The sequence below is a fragment of the Chelmon rostratus genome, chromosome 5, assembly GCF_017976325.1.
Source record: "Chelmon rostratus isolate fCheRos1 chromosome 5, fCheRos1.pri, whole genome shotgun sequence".
NCBI lineage: Eukaryota > Metazoa > Chordata > Actinopteri > Chaetodontiformes > Chaetodontidae > Chelmon > Chelmon rostratus.
The window spans coordinates 7,801,620-7,822,429 of NC_055662.1; the positions used below are offsets into that span (position 1 = coordinate 7,801,620).

Consider the following 20,810-nt stretch of genomic DNA (forward strand, 5'->3'; position numbering starts at 1 on the left):
CTGGGTACAGGGCGATCAATCGTGCCCACTCTGCTCAGGTACAGCAAGTTTAAAGCACATTTTGTCAGGTTGTAGAATTAGCTTATCACAAGGCCGGTATACATGGCGGCATAATCAGGTGCTGAGAAGCTTAGCCGCAGGCATTGAGGAGAGAAGGAAGCAGGTGAATTCTGGAAGTTCTAGAAAGGAGAGGTTAGATGTGCAGTTTGTTCGAGAGGGGGAGAAAAATAAAGCTGCTAAGTCAGGGAGAAAGCAGGGAGGTGGCTGCCTGGTAGGGGCTGATGATTGGCAAATGCAGGTCGACTTGGGAGGACAGCTAGTTGTGCCCCAGGAAATAGTTTATAGTAATCTGAGGCCAGACATTGTCTTATGGTCCATGAGTAAAAAGACTGTGTATTTTATTGAGTTAACAGTCCCTTGGGAAAATTCAGTGGAGGCAGCTTATGAAAGGAAGAAGACTAAGTATGCAGATTTAAAGACAGAATCTGAGCAGAGGGGATGGAAGACCAGGGTCTGTCCGGTTGAAGTGGGGTGTAGAGGTTTTGTTGCAGGGTCAGCTGTTTCACTGTTGAGGGAGCTGGGAGTGCATGGGCAAAATTTAAGAAAGACAGTGAGGGAGATGTCAGATGAGGCTGCTAGGTCTAGTCAGTGGATATGGATCAGGAGAAATAATAGTAGTTGGGGGGTGAAATAGGGACAGTGGGGGGGCAGGCAGAGGACATGCATGCCTAACCCGGCAAGAGAAGAGGTTAAAGTCTGAACAAGACACCTCTCCTCTGCTCTGCTTTCCCCGCCCCATCTTCTCGCTCTGCCAATAGGAAGAGAACCAGGAAGTTTAGATAAGGTGGGGGTGTGGCCAGCTAGAGTCTCTCTTTGGGACCATGCGGCCTGTTCAGGTGAGTTTGCGTGGTAAGACACAGAGTTGGCTTGTTTTTTGATCTTTTTGGTTGTTTTCCTGTTTTGTCTGCTTCTTGAAGGAAATGTTAGGGTTTGTTATCCTGCTCTGTTTGCTTTTTGAAGGAAATGGTAGGGTTTGCTGCTTCTTGAAGGAAATGTTAGAAGAGGCTGTTAAATCTAGTCTGTGGTTTAGGCCTCCACCTTCAGCACCTTCTAAATTTTCCACCCCCTACCCGAACAAGGGTCTGTATCCAATCCCTACTTTCATCTTTTGACTCTACCTCTTTATTTTCTATCCCCTACCCGAACCAGGGTTTGTATTCCCACCCCGCTTTTTCTTGGTGCAGTTGGTGAGAGGCAGGGGTAGATGATGGTAGTGTGGCAATCGGCAGTTACATGTGGCATCTAGGCCTGTGGTAGCATTGTAGCAGCTAACAATAGCTAAAGCGGTGAGAGTATGATAGTATCTTAGCAGTTAGTATTGGTAGCTAGCAATTAACATTAACAGTATAGGTGAATCTAGCGTTATTGTCTTCTTCTGTTCCTCTTAGCAGGTAGCGGTTAGCACATAACATTAGCTAAATGGTAGCATCGGAACTGTATTGTCTTCTTCTGTTCTTCCTAGCGGTTAGCAGTAGCATTAGCAATAGTTAAATGGTAGCATCGGTACTGGCCACTACCTGGAGCATCTCTGGGTCAGTTGAACGTGGCGGTGCTGTTTGGATTGTGTAGGAGCAGTGTGAACTGGCACTAGGGGGGGTGACTCTGGGACGCCGGAGTTCACTGCCTAACCTCCTGGAGGTGTATTGGGACTAAGTAGGCGAAACACTGTTGAAGGGAGGTTTCCACCTGATGACCCCCAGAGACGTGTTAGGAATCACTGCTCTTTGGCAGGTATAGAGGCAGATTAGAGCTCCAAGGTTCTTCACTGAGAATGAATCCTCTTTTTGAGCACAAGTATCTTGTGTTTAAATTAACATAAACCAAAATTACACAATCCCCAAGCATTTAAAAAAAAAGACAAAAAAGGAATATCCATGTAGAAAAAAAAATATGTAAAAATAAATCCTCGTTATGGCAAGCATTCATATGCATCAGTGGTGGAAGAAGTACCTCCATCTTTTACTTTAATACTCAGTTTGGAGTAAAAAATCTAGCATCAAAATATCCTTGAAGTACTAACAGTAAAAGTACTCTTTATAATAATAATAATACATAGTATATCACTGGATTATATGAGTGAGCATCACTACACGTGTAAGCATCCAAAATGTAATAAAGAGGAAGCATAAAGTTGCACTAAATGGAAATATTCAAGTAAAGTACTCAACTACAATACTTGATTATACGCAGATACTCTCTATCTTTCCTAAAACTTGACCCGTTTTTAATAACAGAGTGAGAACTCTTCGTCAATCAACGGTCTTTGCTGACAACAGGAACAAAAACCAGGCAGCCACTTCCTGTTTCCCCGCCATCATCAGCTGTTCGTCGGCTGTTTGTAAAACAGCACCGTCCGCTCGGTCCATCCATGGTCCCCGCTACGTCCTCTGCGCCCCTGTAGCCCCTCCACCATGGCGGGCAACGACGACAGCGACATCATAGAGCACCATGTCGAGGAGGAGATGGAGAAGAAGGGCGCGAGGAGCCACGCAGAGAGCGTCTCTCCGTTCGACAGAGAGGGCCACAGCGGCACCCAGTCCTCCCACAGACTGCTGGCCTACAGCGACGCCCTCATCTCCATCATCGCCACCGTCATGGTAACTTAGCGAGGGGCAGCATACTGGGCAGGGGGCGGCGGGGTGGTCTGCAGACACCTGGCACCATTTGACACGGGGGGGCATCAATACAGCGTCACCTCATCATCAGTCCTTGAGTTTGTTAAATATGCTGCGCAAGCACAGGTGCAACCATGGTGTATTTACTCATATAATTTTATTTTACTGCTTAATACCTGTGTTCCACTGCGGTTCAAAGGGAAAACTACACTTATCTGACAGCAGGAGTTAGTGTTTGTTGTTTTGCAGGTTCAGCTTTTACCTGCAAACCATGCGATAAATACAATGCAGTGCAACAGATCAAACTACGGAAGCCGAGAACGGCCGTGCTTGCTGTCATTCTCTTTTTTTTATCTCAAGATTACGAGTTAATGACGTAGTTATCAAGAAGAAACAACAGGTGGTTTCCTCTTATCACGTATTACCAGAGGCACAAGCCAGCGTGGAAATCAGGCTGTTCTTATGTGCCCTTCTCTGACTTCTCCTAATGCAGCTCCCTCTATTCACAGATCCTCCCTGTTTCTCACACAAAGGTGGAAGACAATGAGGTAATGTCTGACAGCCTCACATTCAGTGACACTGTTCAGGTGTGTTTCGGGTCAGTGTGACTCCATAATTGAGTGAAGCAGACAGACTACACATCTCTGTAGAGATGGTGTGAAGTGACGTTAAAGTAGGCGGGGTGTCATATATCTGTGTGTGTGTGTGTGTTGCAGGAGTTGAGGGAGAGCGTTCAGCTTCTGCTGACAACAAAAATAGCAGTTTACTTAATGACATTCCTGATCGTGACTGTTGCGTGGGCTGCTCATATCAGGCAAGTTATTATTATTATTATTAGTAGTAGTAGTACATATACACATATAACAGCAGTTTTAAGCTCTATTATTTATCACTTCCTCATTCTTCATGTTTCTCAGGTTATTTCAGGTAATTGTACGCATCGACGATTCCCTCGCACTGCTGAACCTTGTAAGTACAGTCTCCGTGAGATCACTGTGTGTTTCATAACATGGCGTCACTTTTTGGACCGTGTTAACTGAAGTCTGTCTTCAGGCACATTTGTCAGACGTTTTTGTGTTTAACGTCTAGTTTGATGTTTTCTCAGTTTGCATTACATAACACACATCGCTCGTCTGGCGTCAAACACCGGACGCTGTGTCCCTGTGAGCAAAGCCTCTTGTCCTCCTGTCACCTCTCTGATTTACACTTTCATTAGCGCTGGTCAGCTTGTTCTTTCAGTCTCAAATCTAATTTCAGCTAGCATTACAAAGGCTACGGAGAGACTGGACTTTCTGAGACCTGCACATTGGATTCTGTGTGCAGCGCGTGTCGCATGAATCCTCCTGATGTGAAGCTCTGCTTTCGGTTCTCTTTCAGGCCTGCATGATGCTGATAACCTTTCTACCGTACACGGCGAGTATGAGTCACACCGTTTGCACAAGCACACTTGAAGTGGACTGATGCCATTCAAGCTCTCTAACGTACAGCGTGTCTCATCTTTGCAGTTCTCTCTGATGGCGACCTTCCCCAAGAACTTTCTCGGGATTTTGCTCTTCTGTGGTTGCGTGATGGTGATGGGCATCATTCAGGTGAGGCCGCGACAGCGTTATTACTCCGGTTTGTTCCAAAACAGTTGTTATTGTTGCCCTTTTTTTGTGGCGGATCTATTTAAGATCAGTTGGGAGTTTACCTTACCTCTTACTTAATCCCGGTCTGTGTACACACACGCCATGATCCTGTTTGTTGTGTCTGTAGTCGGTGATTGTGCTGTACGCCTTCAGCCGTCCCTTCCTGCTGAACGAGCAGATCCAGATCTCAGAGAACCAGACCTTCTACAAACACCACATCCTCAAAGTCATCATGCGGGTTCCCCTCATGTGCTTCTTCGCCAGCATCTTCTCCTTCATCTTCCTACAGCTGGTAGGTGGCATTTCCGTTTTTTCTTGAACTGTGTGAAGATGCTACACGTGAACATCAGCAGATGATCAGAAGGTTAGAGATTGTGTGGTGTCACAGTTCTGCTCATCTTCTAATGTTTCAGGGCTGCAACCAATGATTATTTTATTATGGATTAATATACCGATTAGTTCTTACATTAATCACTAAATCACCTCAAAATGTTGTGAAGAACGCTCACCTCTCCTCCCTGGAGCCCAGGGTGGTGGTGTGTTAAAATGTCCTGCTTTTTTCATATTTTCGTTTGGTCTTCCAGTCTTATGTGCTGTTGGCAATTGTCATCTTCCTGCCGTACATCTCCAAGTCCTTGAAGTGGTGTCGCAGCAAAGCGATCGGTAAGCGCTAGACTGTAACGTGACAGGTGGAGGAAACCTTGCACGCACCAGTTTACCTCTTACGAGACATATTTAGTTGTGGATGTGGATTTATTTAGAAGGCCGCATGTCTCCTGCATCACCTTTTTAAAACATAAACCAAACCTTGTGCATTTCAGGTCAGGTGGAGGAGACTCCAGACTCTATGTTGTTTTACACCTACTTGCCCAACGAGCCCCTCAGCAAGGACCGAGTGGAGGCTTTCAGTGACGGAGTTTATGCCATCGTAGCGACGCTTCTCATCCTGGACATATGGTGTGTTTCGCTTTCTCTCCTTGAATGGGAGTGCAGTGCTGTTGATCTGTCTAGATTGCTTTGGTGTGAGATATCAGCTGTTGTTTTCCGACTGAACTACACCCGCCAACAGTAACAGCGCGCAGAAGGAAGCGTCCCTAGTCTGACATTGCTAGCTTGTCAAGATTAATGTCCAGCCAGCCAATGCTGCTTGCGAACGTTACAGCTTGTTAATGTTTCCATCCTGCGCCTCTCATCCTCGATGGCAGATGCATGCTTCCTTCTGCGCAGTGATACATTTGGTGGGTGAAGTTCGATAGAAAGAAAAGGTTTGTGGACTATCTTGAGTAACAGGGTCACGATTTCTGGAAAGAGACATCTCTGTTTGAGTTTTTCAAATGCATTTTTGATTTTGGGGTGAACTATCCCTTTAAAGTGTGATTAAGGTGTTGAAGTGCATTGAAGCGTGCTGAAAAACTTCCTAACGGCTGTCCTCTCCGGTTCGTCCCTTTCAGCACGGACAATGTTCCCGAGCCGGCCGTTGTGCAGAGGAAGTTTGGCGGTAGCCTGATAGCAGCTCTGCAGGGTTATGGGCCGGAGTACCTCGCCTACTTTGGTTCCTTCGTCACCGTCGGACTCCTCTGGTTCGTGCACCACTCGCTCTTCCTCCATGTCACCAAGACAACACGCTTCATGGGCCTGCTGAACACCTTCTCGCTGGCGTTTGTCGGAGGTTTGCCTTTAGCCTACCAGCTAACTCACGAATTCCCACACAACTCTCGCAACGAACTGGAAGCTATTCAGATTAGCTGCGTGATCATTTTCTTCGCAGGTATATTTCAGCTTGCTATTTGGGTAGTCGCTCTTTACAACGAACAAGAAACTCTGCACCCTTATGTACGTTATGGCGGACGCGAGCACGTGTTTATGCTAGCTAAGCTGGCTCTGTACCCCTGCGTAGCACTGGGGACATTTTTCCTCACGTGCATTTTGAGTAAATTTAGCGCCCCAATTTTCCACCTGATGGAGATCACAGTGCCTTTCGCTTTTTTCGTGCTGAGGCTGTTGGTGCGAGTCGCGCTAGCTTTGCTACGGCTAATTTTCTGCCCTGACAGGCCCGACCAAAGGTCTGTTGTGGAAGAAGAAGATGACGAGACAAGAGTGCCGTTCAACGCTTTAGTGACCTAGCTAGCTTGAAGGGGAGTGGCCACAGAGAGGCAAGCTAACGCGACAGGAGAGGGAGGCATTGCTGCTGAAATGCTTGGTCTCTGAGAGAGTTACTGCGATGGTTTGACTTGGTAACCACATGGAAAGAAGACTGCATTATGAGAAGGATAATGCAAATCTTGAGAAGGAATCAGTGCAAATGGGATTAGATGTGACCTCATGTTGAAGGCAAAGTGTGGAAGTCGTAGAACTTTAGGAAACACTCAGTGGACCAAAGTAGTGAAGGATACTGACAGCCAAAGCCTATTAATTTATTCAGTTTTTTGTTTTATACAGTACTAATGCTAGTTTTGATTGCTGAATAATCAACAATCATCTGCAAGGACGCAAAGGCTTCATCTTAAATGACCCACAATAAGGTTTTCCACTTTGATTTTATCGCTGCCAAAGTAGCAAAAGGTATAAAATGAGAATGGCTCACTTGTGTTTTCAGGGATGCCTTGACATCATGTTCATGCCAGTCAACGTAGCGTACACTTCACTCTGAAAAGGCTCAGTCGAAGAGACGGAACAGGTCATTATAATTATAGTTCTGTTTCTGTGCCAAGTTCAGTAAGATGAACAGTCCGTCCATCTGCTCTGGTTCTAATTCAGCCTTAATTAAATAATTAATTTACTCCGTCCAAATGTTTGGGGTATTTTTTACCCAGAGAAGATTTTATAAGCATGTTGAGGCAGTTGCAGAAATTCATACATGAGAGCTGATGGCTGAAGTATTTTGAAATACTTTCTGTACGATTACTGTAGTTTTGTGTTAACAAATTTGTCTCCTTTCTCGCCAGTATAAATGTTGGAGTTGACCCGTTAGCAAACACGCAGGGGTTCATGGGTGTAGTTTTTGGCACTTTAAACATTGCACTGAACGGGTTTGGCCACAAGACTTCAAATTGCACTATTTTGGAATATTTTGATTCAGATATTTGTGTGTTAAGCCCACTGGAATGTAACATCACCTTTTCAAATACGTCATAATGCTGTTTTATTTCTATTATCTTGTAAAAGGAAGCCTGTGCACTTAAATGACCCCTAGTGTTTAAAAGTAGAAAAAGGACAGATTTTAAATGGCTGTTGTTTTTAGTTTTTAGTGATAACGATTCTGTTTTTTTTTTTGTTTTTTTTCCAAAAATAATGTCAACCCAATGTCCCAATGTTAACATCAGAACTAATCCATTTATTTTCACTGGAAATATCGCTCTGTTTTTATGGAGAGGTTTGGAAAGGTAGGTGTATACAGTTGTCCAGAGGGGGACGCTGTGGTTTCTGTTATGTAGTCCTGAGATGCTGAGGCTACTTTCATCACTGCAATGATGACATGCTCTGCTGTGATGTGCGATTACGTGCGTTTGATACTGACTCAAAGGGAACTCAGATCCGAGATGCACTTTAATGGAAACCTCTCAGGTGACGGAGAAGGTTTCCATGTATATCGACAAGGTGCAAAGCAGAGTCGAAAGAATAACAACGAAAAAACTTTTAATGATCACCTTTAAAGAATGTGAGCATACGAACAGCTTGTTTGTCACTGATTGGACACTTGTCATTTCATTTTTTGGTTTCTTGTTTTTGTTGTCTTGTTTTTAGTCTGTTAAGGACTGAAGCTTCCAGATACAGGTGCGGTTCGTTTATGTGTATTAGTATCTAATGATCTGTTGGATAGGAGCATTGTCATTTCTATGATTTTATGGAGGAATAAATGTGTTTATGTTCACTGTTCATCATGAGACTCTTTGGATCCAAAACATTTTTTTTCTCTGAATATAAACAGCTGTATTTGTGCATTTTCCACTGTTCTCACTCAGAAATCAGGCTTTTTTAAAATGACCTGTCTCCATTTGGTGGCGTGTTTGTTGAGACCAGGAGTCCCTCTCTGCAGACATTCCCTCTGACAGATTTCTCTTGTCATGCTTAGGTGTTTAGCTGTTTGTATAGCTACATGAGTGTGAATGCTGCATCTGCTCTTTCACACAAATCTGTTTTTGAATGTCAAATCATAAACTGTCCGGCTTTGTTTTGTGAATAAATCTGAAGTCATTCCTTCAATGTGAAAGTGAATTCTCTGTCTTGTCATCATCAACACATGCAACATAATCAACACAATGTAAGACCTTTTAAAGAAAAAAACTTTATTCACCTCCATACAGTAAACAGCTTCACAATATCCCTAACAAGATATCAACATGTGGTTTATACATTACCTTGTACCACCCCTATCTTAACAGCATTCCTCCTCAGTATAATTTTTTATCTTATCCACTCCAAAAGCTATAGATTTTCATTAGAAAACACTTCTGCTCAAAGCAAATCACACAAAATGTAGACAAAATGATAAATTAAAAAGACAAGCAACCAAACATCTGCAGTGCACCGTTACCTGACATTTGGGCAACTACAACTAGGTTTTCTTTGCTACACGTTCGTGTACCTCAAGTGTTTTACCTTCATTACTTGCATAACAATCTAAATTAGTCCACATGATAGCTTAGGTCTCATTTGAACTACAACCGTAAAACTGCCGAGACTTGAGTGTGCCAGTGGAATGATACATTTATTAATTAGAATAATTAATAGATGCATTTGAATATAAAGTAATGAAATTTACTCATAATGGCTGATGGTGTTCATGAAAACGATTTTTGACAATTAATAGTTGAACTGTCGTTTAAGACAAAAATCCTGTAAATGGATTTGGAAAATACTTTGGTCATTCTGTGTGCAGCTGAAACAATTAGTCAATTAAATGATTAGCTGATGGACAAAATGCATCAGCAACTATTTCAATAATCAAGTTTTTGTGTTTTTCACAAATTTCTGACATTCTCTTTATTAGTTACTCATTAAATACACAAAAAGAAACGGAATCATTATTGATCATTTTATAACTCTTTATAGTCTCTCTTAGTTTTAATTCACCCATAAGCGTGTTTAATTATTCCGGTGGCACACTCCAGACTCTATATAAAACAGCCGTTGAAGAAAAAAAAAAAAATCAAAAGAATTTGACCATCTGCTGTTTGTGTTGATTTTGGTCAGATTGCTTTAGTATGAACACTGATGTCTGCTTGCTTTGCTTCATCTTGTTCAGTATGTAAGTTGGACAGAGAAGGTTGAATACAGAAAAGCCTGTAAAACAGTAGTGTGTTTTTTACCAGAGAGAGGGTTTAGTCAAGAGATTTATACAGTACAACACAGCTGGTCCCAGAAATCCACCCAGCACCCTCATTCACTTCAAATGGGGAAAACACGCTAAAATGCACTTCTATGAAGAAAACACAAACAGAACAAACTAGACAAATAAATTAAAACATCCTCGTCGTCCAAAAACTGAGGGAAGTGAACAGAATGCAGTGACACACATTGCACAGGCCACAGATGCAAATGTTAGCACTCCAGTTTGCAGCCCAGTTCCAAACTCTCATTTTTCAGAACGATCGGAATCGAAAGGGGACAGTTGTTTGGACCCGGGCCCTGGAGCTTTTCCAATAACAGAAGGAAATCAGTGTTAATCAGACAGTGCTTTGGTAAACATTTCTCTCTGAAAAGATCTGGATTCAATCAGAGAATCTCATCGGCTTTGTCCGCCGCCGTCGCAGCCTCGTTACGCGCTTATGAGGCATTGTCTCTTTCATCACGCGGGTGAACGTGTGATTAATCATAAATGCCACAGACTTCCTGTGAAATTAAATTATCCGACCCTTATTCTAAGGAATCAAACTGCCACTTGCATAAGATCAAAATATTGCTAATAAAACCACCGCCCAGAGTATCAGATTTTATATACTTCAAGGTATGTGTTAAATGTGTATATACACACATACTGTGCTGTATACAGACTCCAAATGTACTCAAATCCTATGTTATCACTGATAACAAGTTATAGCAAACTACATTCAAAACGTAATAATTCATCGGTGATTTAATGCATAAGAAGAAGCAGGATTTTTTTTTAACAATTTAACAAACATTGACAGTGGTCTGATGCATCCACCCCCACCGCTACAGTGCAACTAAAGTCATTGGTTAAATCGATAAAGGAAGCACAGTCTGTTTTTAAAGGAATAGTTCACCATCTTGGAAATCTGTTTACCATTCTCTTTCCCCAGAGTTAGATAAGAAGATCGACGTCACGCTCGTGTATGTGCGGTCAGTCTGGATTCTAGAGCTAGGAGGTAATTAGCCTAGCTTAGCATAAAGACTGGAAGCGTCACTGCCACGCTTCAAATAAAGCTCAATAATGGACACGTATCTCTCAAACATGTGTGTAGGTGAACTTCGCTGAGACTCAGGTTAGCTGTTTCCCCCTCTGTCCAGTCTTGGCTCCATACCTAACTCACAAACATGGGAGTGGTATCGATCATCTGATCTAATTCTCAGCATCAATAAGCTTATTTTCCAGGTGTCAAACTATTTCTTTAAATGCTTTTTACAATCTCTAACGAAGGGTCACCCAGCACACCCTCTAAAGCAGCAATCTCAGATCAAATCTACATCCCTACCTGTTAAAAATCTAATTTCTTCATGCTGAAGGCTACAACTGAGTTAAATCTCTTTTTTTTGCATATCATTTCTCATAGCTTAAAAGTGTTTTTCTTTCCCCAGTAGGTCACACAAATAGTTATAGTACGTAGTATTTGTTCAGCTTAATATTTCCAGTATATTTATGTACAACACATGATAACTTGAGTGTGGATGCTCTAGTGCTGATGCTCTAGTTTCTGAGTTAACATGCCTACAGTCAACATTTATTGACTTTAATTGTGCGAGTTATTTAGATTTAGACAGAAAACTAAAAGCTAAGAGTTCACACTGTGGAAGAGGAGAATAAACATGGCTTAGTTTAGCAGTAGCCCAAGACAGGACTTTCGTACATGCTACATGTTTAGTTATGCTGTGAGGTTTGGGACCATTGTACAGAGCATAGTCTATAAAACAGTGTCTAGAGTATGTTGGACAACCCTGCTGCATCACCCAAACCCCAGAATGACAAGTCCCAACAGTCTGTTTGCTGTAGCTCAGGTCCATGTGCCCAACACTTTGGGCCCAGTTTATGCTGGTAAAAGCTTCTTAAATCCATTTGTTCAGATAAAGTCAGTGCAAATATTTGCCGTCCACGGGGAAACTGCACATCCACCATCCACTCGCACTGAGTAAGCCATGTGCTTTAGAGTCCGTTTTGTTCGATAAGACATTTCATCTTCAGTCTGTAAGTTTTTGGGATGGGGACTTGTGAAGTGTGTTGTTTATGTGCTGGTCCAAGTGGAAAGCCGCCTATTTTTTGTGTGTGTTGTTGGTATTATGTGATTTATTATTTTTTTTGTCACTACGAGCTTATTCCACGTAGTCTGGAGAGTCACCTCAGGTTCAAAGTCGTGATTTTGAGCTGGTTGAGAGTTGAATGAAGAGCCAGCAGTATGACGATGGATACTCTGCCAGAGGCCTGGGATCACACACGCCTTACAGCCATACTTAAGAGTGTGTGTGTCTTGTGTGTGCGTGTGTACATGCTTACATAAACTTGCCAAACCATCACACACACTCTCCAGCCATCCCCCTGTGAAGCTGGCGGTCTTTCATTCAGCCTGGCCAGCAGCGGGGGGCAGCATGTCCCTCTCTCTCAGCTGGGAGTGCAGAGTGTGGAAAATGCTGAGCTGCTGTTCAGGCGGAAGCATCAGCAGCTGCTGTAGCACCTTGCTTGGGTTCGGTCCCCTGCAAGACAACAATTAAAAACATGATCATTAAGGAAATAAGAGTGTAAAAAATCTCAAATCTGGAGGTACCGTATCTTACAACCACTGTTAAGAAACTGGTCGAATGGATGAACAGAGGTTCTATCAACAAACCAGACACCATCAGCAAACCAGGATGTGTAACAGAAACTCTCCTCTGCTCTCTCTGTAACTTTAGGTCCTTTTCTCAGAGACAGTGACACAGGAGAGAACTGCAAGGCGATGGACAGACGAGCGTTTACAGCTAATGACTGTTGTCTGTGTGAGCCGTTACAGTGTGATCTAATGGAACACACACTGACTGCAGGTTTAATCATGTTGTTTTATGACCAATGACAGACCTGCACTCTCAAGAATTTGAGATAAAAAAATAACGGCTAGAAATTAGAGTTTGTACGTAGATTCATCAAGGGCATCATGTCATATTTTGAGGGGATGCTAGCTTGTTACAGGTCTTAATTTTTACATTGGAATGTTTTTGTATCATTCAAATCGTAGTTTGTGAAAAACAAATAGAACCTGCTCAATGCAGCAGGTTCATTAATAAGCTATACAGCGTTTTCTCCTTTGCTGCAGGGTTTCTACTCATTTTCCAGGCGGTTGTGTTATGCACTTCTTCACTATTAACCTTTATCTTTATCGATGCTACCACAAAAAATGCCTACGGACACCTTTGATCGCCTCCTTGGTCACGTGACACTTGCCTTGAAGGTCATAGCGGTCTGTTGAGTTTGTCAAGGCTTCTGCTGACTCAACACGCAAAATGAATTTAGCGATATGTCAGAAATGAACACCAGCTGCATACTAACAACATGACAAGGCAAACAGCCCGCTATCACAATAAAAGCAGTAATTAACTATACAATTTGGCTAGGAAAATTGCTTAAATGGCTGCTGTAAGAAAGTATGTTCTATTATGAACTTGTCATTTAGGTTTTACAATAATTGGTAACCTTTGGTTGTAGCTCCTAAGTTTGTTCAGTCAGTGACATTATATAATTTCTACTGTATAGATACGCATTTGCAATTTACTTAAAACGTGTTGCTGTCCTCATTACACTGCAGTAATACTGTTAATGTCTTTTATTATTTCTATGTTTTATTAGGAGTCCAGTGATGTTGCTGATGGTTTTCCTGACAAGCTGTGAGGACTGATGGAGCTCCTTCTTTTTAGCAGCCATCTGAAGCTTTATGAGCAATGATATACAAACATTTAACACACATACAATCCCCCATCCTCCATTCCTCTTCTTACCTGATGAAGCTGGCTATATACACGTGCGTGAAGGTGGCCATCAGATACTGACAGTCGAATCGATCCATGATACCACCGTGGCCGGGGATGGTGTTGGCAAAGTCCTGCAGGAGAGGAGAGATCAGGGCATAATGACATCAAAACACAGGTACATGCTGAGTGTGGGATTAACAGGCGTAAGACCTGTCTATGGTTAAAGGAGTACGATTTATCCAAATTCTTCTCTTCACTCTTCAAAGGTCTAACAAAAGGTTTTTAAAATAATTACTTTTTTGTTTTGGTGCTGCTGTGGTGTTTCAATGCAGCAATTTGATCAAGATCACCTGTCAAACACACATGGTGTCAGTAGGTGGAGATGTGCTACAAAGACAGTCAGCAAAATGTGGAAGCACCGACTGCTCGAACATTAGATTGAGAAATGACTTTTCACAGCAGGAAGCCCTTAAACAAGGCACAGAGACCCCAGTGACAGCAGTGGGACCGCTCTGTGTCTCGCAGTAGGAGGCTGCAATTTACTTCTATAGCCTGCAGTAATGAGTGTGTGCTGCTGTGTGAGGGATTACACAAAGCACTGCTGAGCTACCTGTCATTTTCAGCAATATCTCTGCTGCTCACCAGTTGAAGTGGTCCAGCCTGTTTCTGTGGTATTCAGAAGCCTCCCTGCCATTACTTGCTCACAGGCAGATAAGTTTGAAAGACAGATTGCAGAGATCTTAATTGTAACTTGTGACTACAAAAAAACCCAGGAGCTAATTTAAACACTCAAATCTCACCTGAAAAACAAATTTAAAAGATAAACCATACAATAATACATGATGCTGACGACGATCAGAGACAAGAGGAAAAAAAACTAAAACAATACCCCCGACAAAGAAAAGTAAATCAAACTTTAAGTAAACTTTTTGGACAAGATATAAAATAAGGGAGAAACTGAGATGTTCTTTACTTTGATTTTGAAGGCTCGCTTGAAGCCGCTGGCAAAGAAGCCTCCAAAAGGCCCGATGAGAGAACCGAAGGCCGAGAGGAAGATGCTGTGGATCTGGAAGGGGTACAGGTTCACCGTTTTCTAAAAGAGGGACGAAGAGACATCGGACACATGCCGAAATGTGACTTGATCAACAGCAAAAAGCCTCATTTTGATCTTCTCTCCACCCAGACATTTACATACGAGAAAGAATCTAAATAATGCTTAAGCAAATTGGGATTTCTGCAATAAAAACTGAAGTGAGGTTGCTTTTAAAAATCTACACACACATATCTGCATAACAAGAAATGTTAAAACAGAATATGATATGAGGTAATTAGGCATTAGTAGTGATTTATTAAAATGCTAGTTTCCCTTACAATGGCACGACATGCACAATATGTTTACAATAGTGAAACATGTAATTTAGAACATCTGTTATATTTTAAATGGATTTAGTTGCTGCAAAAGATTTCAAATGAAAGGAATGAAAAGGACATAGTCTTACCCATCTCAGCGTGTTCTGCACCACAGCAGGAAGAGTATATTCCTGCATCACAAAGATATCAGAAGGCTCACACTCGACTGTAAACCCATTGGTCTCACTGTTGAAGCCCACGGGACACACAAAGTACTGGAACTGAGACAGGAGGTAGGCCAGCTGAGGGTAAAACAAAACACAAAGGAAAGATCCGCTGACTCTGTTAGTACATTATGATGGCATTACATAAAAAAAATCAAAAAATCAAATTTCAGGCTGATAAGCACAGCCAGTGCTTATCATTCTCTTTTGAGACGAAAACTACTGAATGTTATGAAAGCACCGTCTGGTGGTTGTGAGCATGGTGGGAAACTGCAAACCATGACACACCAACAACATCTCATAAATTTTGTGTGCTTATCTACACTAGACTTTTAGCAGACGATTTAAATGTCTCATTCTATATCAAAATGTGTCTCGCTGCAAAAATAACAAACACAAATGTTCTTGCCTTGGGTACTTGGAAACTGGGAGTAGAAGGAAGGAGGGAGCATGTGTACTCACAATGAAGCCAAAGACCACAGTGGAGAAGAAACCTCCGATGAAACCCTCCCAGGTCTTCTTGGGTGAGAGCTGCAGGCAGATCAGAGACAGAAACAGAGTTCATCTTTCACACTGACATGACATCAGCCTCACCACAGACTACATGTGATTCAAAATAAACCCCAGCTCAGAGTGACTGAGTAGCTCTTGTGTGGATAGATGTGCAGGAGTTTGACCCTGTGGTGTTCGGTTAATTTGAGAAAGGAGTTCAAGAAAGTCCCTGAACTGTTCACTTTCAAAGTTACATGCCTGTGTTCAGGTTATATGTCTGTGTCACAACGTGGAGAGTTATTTATTAAAAGGTTTATCAGCCTGAAACACTGCCAGTCTGTTCAGGGGTGATGAGAAAACAGTTTGCTGTTGAACGGCAGAGACGACACAAGGTGATTGTGCGCGGGAGAATTTATGGAGCAAAACAAGCCAAATACATCCAGCTTATTTTTCTGACATCTATTTGGCTCAGTGTCGTGAGGCAGTTGCTCAGACATTCACTCCAGCCACATCCACTGGCTCCCCCTGAGACAAACACTGCTGCGTAATCCCAAATGTGTGCTCTGGGTGTGTCCTGAGATCTAGTGTCACATGTTTGGAAGACATCCACAGGGAGGCATCCAGGAAGCAGCACCGTCAGGTTATAGAAAGACTGGATCGCTTGTATCAATGGCTCCTGCACCCCATGTTCTCACACTACCCGGTATAACGTGACAGTGTGAACAGCCCTGTGATATTTAGATGACTGGGACTCCTCACCAGTCTAAACTAAACAATCTGCAGGGGAAACGTCTTTAAAGGTACACAATTCATCTTTAGGTAAATTACAAATATAAAAATATATCCTGTCTCACCCTATTTCATGCACCTAAAACTCAGAAATCTACAACTCAGTTTCGCTTATCTGAAAAAATATGACTTCTGTCAGTAAGCATAACCATCACTGAGCATTCACACTGTTTAAAGCATATAACGTGATAGAAAAATAAATCCCTCAAATTTACTTTCTGTCATGATTGTCGAGACAGAGAATATTTACTACTGGCTGTGCTTGCCAGTGTTGCCTGTGATGCTGATCTGTTAATGGAAGCTTCTTGCTGCTTCTTAAAGATAGCAGCAAAGCCGATAAATGTAATGCAAAACTGAGGACAATATAAGGCAGTGTTTGATGTACCTTGATCAGCGGAGTCCTCCCAAAGAAGAATCCAAACAGATAGGCCATGATGTCATTGCAGATCACAATGGAGATTGGCACAATGAACCTGGAGGATTGAATTTACACAGTGGTAAGAGGCGGGGGGAGAACGTACACCATCCACAAGCTAAAAATAATTCTGCCTGTGGCTGGAAAATGTGTCTGCTCTACTACAAATAACTTCCCCTGTAATCTAACATTGCAACGTTAAAAATGTTTTAAAAAATTGTGAAAATAAAAAGGTTATTATTATGAATCTTGTTGAATAAATCACTTTAATTAAAACAGAATATGCTTTATTTACATACACGACTTGGATATCTAAATTAATTGTCACCTCAGGTCACTTTCTGTTTGCATTATTCAAACCTTAAAAGCCTATATGAAAAGCACCATAACAGTGTGAACACACTTGTGAAGACACATGTGCAGCAGTAGTCAGAGACAACAAGGCAGGTTTCTTCTGGTCTGTCTGTGTCCTGCTTACCAGATCATTCCTTCAAACAGGTTCTGAATGACAAGGTGGGACTGAGTTACCACAATCAACAGGGTCACATGGGTCCAAGCAAACTGGAATGGTAAACACAAACACAAACACCACAGTGTCACTGCACTGGAATGTAGCCACGCCTGCTCAGACGTTGGCTCGCGTCAGAAAATAGTGGATTCATAACAGACAGACAGACGAGGTGAATGACACTGACAAAGCTGCACTGCAGAGTGAGATGATATACGTGTCAACAACATCGAAACAAAGAAATATATGATCGTGTGAGAAGAGCAGGTAGCAACATTCTGAGATGAGTGTCACAAATCTATTGACAAATTAAATGAAGAATTTTGTGAAGATGCATGCACTAAATGATTAAAATATAATATATATATAAAAAAGAAACACCAACACGCAGCACATTAAAGCAAACAAGCTGAGAAAGTGCCTTCTTTTGCCAGCATATATTACAATACATTAACCAGACTTTTGCTTCCTTTGAAGTTTTGGGTTTATAATAATGTAGATCAATAGGTTACTTGTGAATCCAATTGTTTTTTGGGAGGCAGAAGTCTAAAAAATGGGCACTCAAGACACTTTAAAGTGCTTTGCATAATTCATTAAGACATGCAAAATACTAATAAATAAAATACAGTACAAGTACTAATAAGTGATCAAGTTTGTTTGGTCCAATGAGCTGTGGTGCATAAAGGTGTCACAGAGAGCAGAAAAAGCAAAACAGATGCATGTGAAGTGAAATAAAGCTGAAGCCATTGCAGAAGTACTGCATTTATCCATAATCAAACTCTGTATTTTAATGTGGGCAGATCATCTGTGAGTAATACAGTACAACATAAAGGTAAAGCATTTAACAGAAAACACTTTTTGGGCGTTTTACAAGAACTGAAAAGTGCCCAAAAACTTCTACAACGGCAACAACAAAGAGCAAGATGAGTTTCCCAAGCCTTTTCAGAATAACATGACATGTGGTAAGAAGCAGTGGAAGAGGAGGTTAGTGATGGAGTAGAGAGGAGGAGGAGAGGGTTACTTGGCTGATACACACCATATAAAACTGCAGGCGGTAATGTTTCTTCACTAAACTCAGCACAAACATGCAGAAACCTGTGAAAGAGTAGACAACATGCAGTCAGTTTTTACTCCAAGTTGAAAAAGTATACCGTAGATTAAAAAACACATATTACATATAACAACTTATTTATTGTACAGGGAGGTGTGTGAAGCCTGTTTTTTGGTCTCATACTTTGGTTATTCAGATTGTACGCTGACTTCAAATCAGACATGTGAATTTGAACTGAGGAGGCTGACGGCTGAAAGTTCGTGCGACAGGTTTGTCTACATAAACCCGCGAAGGCCCTCAGGGGAGCCATTACTGCCAACAGATGGAGAAGATGCTGTCTAGCTCAGAGCGTCCTTGGGGCTTAAAGCTGCAGCTGATGCCTGGTTGCGTCAAGTGAAAGACAACTAAGTCAACAGCACAGGAAGAGATGTGTTCACCCTGCTAAAGACTCTAAAACTAACCAGTGAGAGATTGGTGGACAGAAGCTCCTCTGATCATCAACCCAGAGGGAGACCTACTGGAACGGCAGCAGCTGAATATCATGTTACAGTTTGATCAATGCATTTACATTCAACACTACTACATCTGATAAATAGTTATGGGACCATACCAGTGTATTAGGGTTGTTTATACATCTTCACATATACCTATGTTACTATTTATCACTTTCTAACACATACTTTAAATTTCTCTATCAGCTTTTATTGTGACCTGATGGGTTAATTTTCTCTTGGGAGATTCTGGGTTATTTCACATGAGAGATTTCTGCATGTGCTTTTTCGCTTGTGCATCTCCCGAGTTGGAACAGGAAAAGTGGCACACTTTTATGCACCAATCAGGATTTTGCTATATTTGAATCAAAATGTGATGACAGCTGTCATGTTGTTTGCTTATATTGTCAGCACTGTCAATCAAACCTGATCAAACCACATCCATACAGATCAAACCACACCCACACACTCCTGATGAAGCTGGTTAGTTGACAAAATAAGAAAGTATTTCTTACCAAACTTTAACTTTGAATGTTAAAGTTTGGCATTGCAATATTTCTATATTTGCAGTATTAGAAACTGGGGTTCTGTCTCAAAATTCATGCAAAAAATGCAGTATTAGGTTACTGCTAATAAACAGAACATTTCCTACTGATGCAGCTTCACATTAAAAGAATTTATCTGTTGAAACAGGAGTTGACTTTTATTATGAAGTAATCACAGGAAATAGTTTCAGTGAGCTTTGTACTGACCATCTCCTAAACAAAACAATGGTCATTTTTGGCGTTTTTTGACAGTCTGAAATATTGCAGGTAGTAATGGAACAAGAAGGAGCACACAGCTGTTAGATGAAGAGCTGCAGGGAACGACTGCACACCTCCAACTTCTCAGCAATGTAACAAACTCCTATCTTTCAGTTTCACTGCAAGCTGCTGTCTGCAGACTCCTGCTCTGTGCAGCATGAAATCAGATCATGCTCACAAAATAATGGAAAAAAGGCAATTATTGACTTCTTTATTAGTGCAACAATAGTTTGTTGTGCTGCCCCAGAATTCTGTCACCTGTAGTATTAAACTGCATTTGCCGTTACCACCAGCAAACACAGATGTCACTAGATCAATGAGGACTGAAATCCTGGTTGCCTCTTTTATGCTATAGTGAATCAATCACAGTGAACATTATTGTAGGTCTGCTTTTAATTTTGTCAAAGTTATCATTCTGTGCTAACGCAAAGTGATAATGGATTTGTTGACAATGCATTACAGTGAAAAAACTAAAGGTGAAGCATGATGCAGGAATTTTTTTTTTGCTAATACTCATATTGATATTTAAGAGGTAATAATTTGATAATAGGGTTAGGGTAAATTTCTCCTTATTTACTATAAGCGCATAATATACGCAAACATTTAATGAGAAGCCCTTAAATTTTGCATGATGTATATGTACTGAACAGGATATTTTACAGTTACAAAATAAAGCGGTCATACTACTAACACTGTTCTTAGATGACCTCAGTCACATCTGTGGCATTTCTGCACTGCAACTTCTAGTTACTTATTGGCCAACATGCACACTGATAACATTCCTGTGCAGTGTTGCTTTACTTTATTTGGTTGGGCCACCCCAATATATTAACATCTGACAAAGTATTTTTGGCCACCTCATTTTAGCATTTTTTATTTTCATTTTTTGTATGTCCAAGAGAACGACGCCATCCATGAATGATTACCTAGTGGACAATCTCCCCTCGCTCTCCAGTCTACTGACAACTGAACATGGTCTGCAGAGAAACAGAGCGAGACAGACGTTCTCTGCTATACGTCCCTCCTGTAAATGCACTGATTGTGGTGTAACCTCTCATGTTTAATGTTGGCCTACTTATGTAGTTGTTTTATAAGAGCTTGTAAGTGCACCTGGTTGATGACGATGTCACTCCGTACTGCATTGTTTTTGATTGCTTTGATTGGCTACGACATAACAACAAGTCACATGCGGTTGGCCTGCTGTCGTGAAAACGTAATTGTTGGTGAAAAAAATGCAAAACCCAAGTTGTGCTTTTGTGTCAACATACTG

At 41.6% G+C, this 20,810-nt stretch overlaps 2 protein-coding genes across 2 annotated transcripts in view; one reads left to right on the top strand and one right to left on the bottom strand.

Moving 5' to 3' along the window:
* Window positions 1-2,382: 2,382 nt before the first annotated feature.
* On the top strand, window positions 2,383-8,506 carry tmem175 (transmembrane protein 175). The gene is made up of 10 exons (XM_041936320.1): window positions 2,383-2,657; window positions 3,185-3,223; window positions 3,392-3,489; window positions 3,593-3,644; window positions 4,053-4,088; window positions 4,181-4,264; window positions 4,431-4,595; window positions 4,888-4,966; window positions 5,125-5,260; window positions 5,755-8,506. The coding sequence occupies exons 1-10, from the start codon at window positions 2,472-2,474 to the stop codon at window positions 6,425-6,427; spliced, it is 1,548 nt and encodes a 515-aa protein (XP_041792254.1). The 5' UTR covers window positions 2,383-2,471; the 3' UTR covers window positions 6,428-8,506.
* A 62-nt stretch (window positions 8,507-8,568) lies between these two features.
* Window positions 8,569-20,810, bottom strand: part of cds1 (CDP-diacylglycerol synthase (phosphatidate cytidylyltransferase) 1) — a 32,019-nt gene continuing 19,777 nt past the window's right edge. Inside the window, exons 6-13 of the mRNA XM_041936321.1 lie at window positions 18,232-18,290; window positions 17,166-17,248; window positions 16,658-16,745; window positions 15,454-15,522; window positions 14,917-15,069; window positions 14,391-14,510; window positions 13,445-13,548; window positions 8,569-12,169 (exon numbers count right to left, since the gene is read on the bottom strand). Coding sequence (XP_041792255.1) covers window positions 12,034-12,169; window positions 13,445-13,548; window positions 14,391-14,510; window positions 14,917-15,069; window positions 15,454-15,522; window positions 16,658-16,745; window positions 17,166-17,248; window positions 18,232-18,290 — 812 coding nt within the window. The 3' untranslated portion in view covers window positions 8,569-12,033. The remainder of the gene's footprint in view (window positions 12,170-13,444; window positions 13,549-14,390; window positions 14,511-14,916; window positions 15,070-15,453; window positions 15,523-16,657; window positions 16,746-17,165; window positions 17,249-18,231; window positions 18,291-20,810) is intronic.

Bases quoted from the DNA above. Each gene is read 5' to 3' on its own strand.
- tmem175 (XM_041936320.1), top strand. From the start codon at position 2,472: ATGGCGGGCAACGACGACAGCGACATCATAGAGCACCATGTCGAGGAG. The intron at 3,645-4,052 runs GTAAGTACAGTC...GTTCTCTTTCAG, and splicing joins CCCTCGCACTGCTGAACCTT to GCCTGCATGATGCTGATAAC. The intron at 4,596-4,887 runs GTAGGTGGCATT...TTGGTCTTCCAG, and splicing joins CCTTCATCTTCCTACAGCTG to TCTTATGTGCTGTTGGCAAT.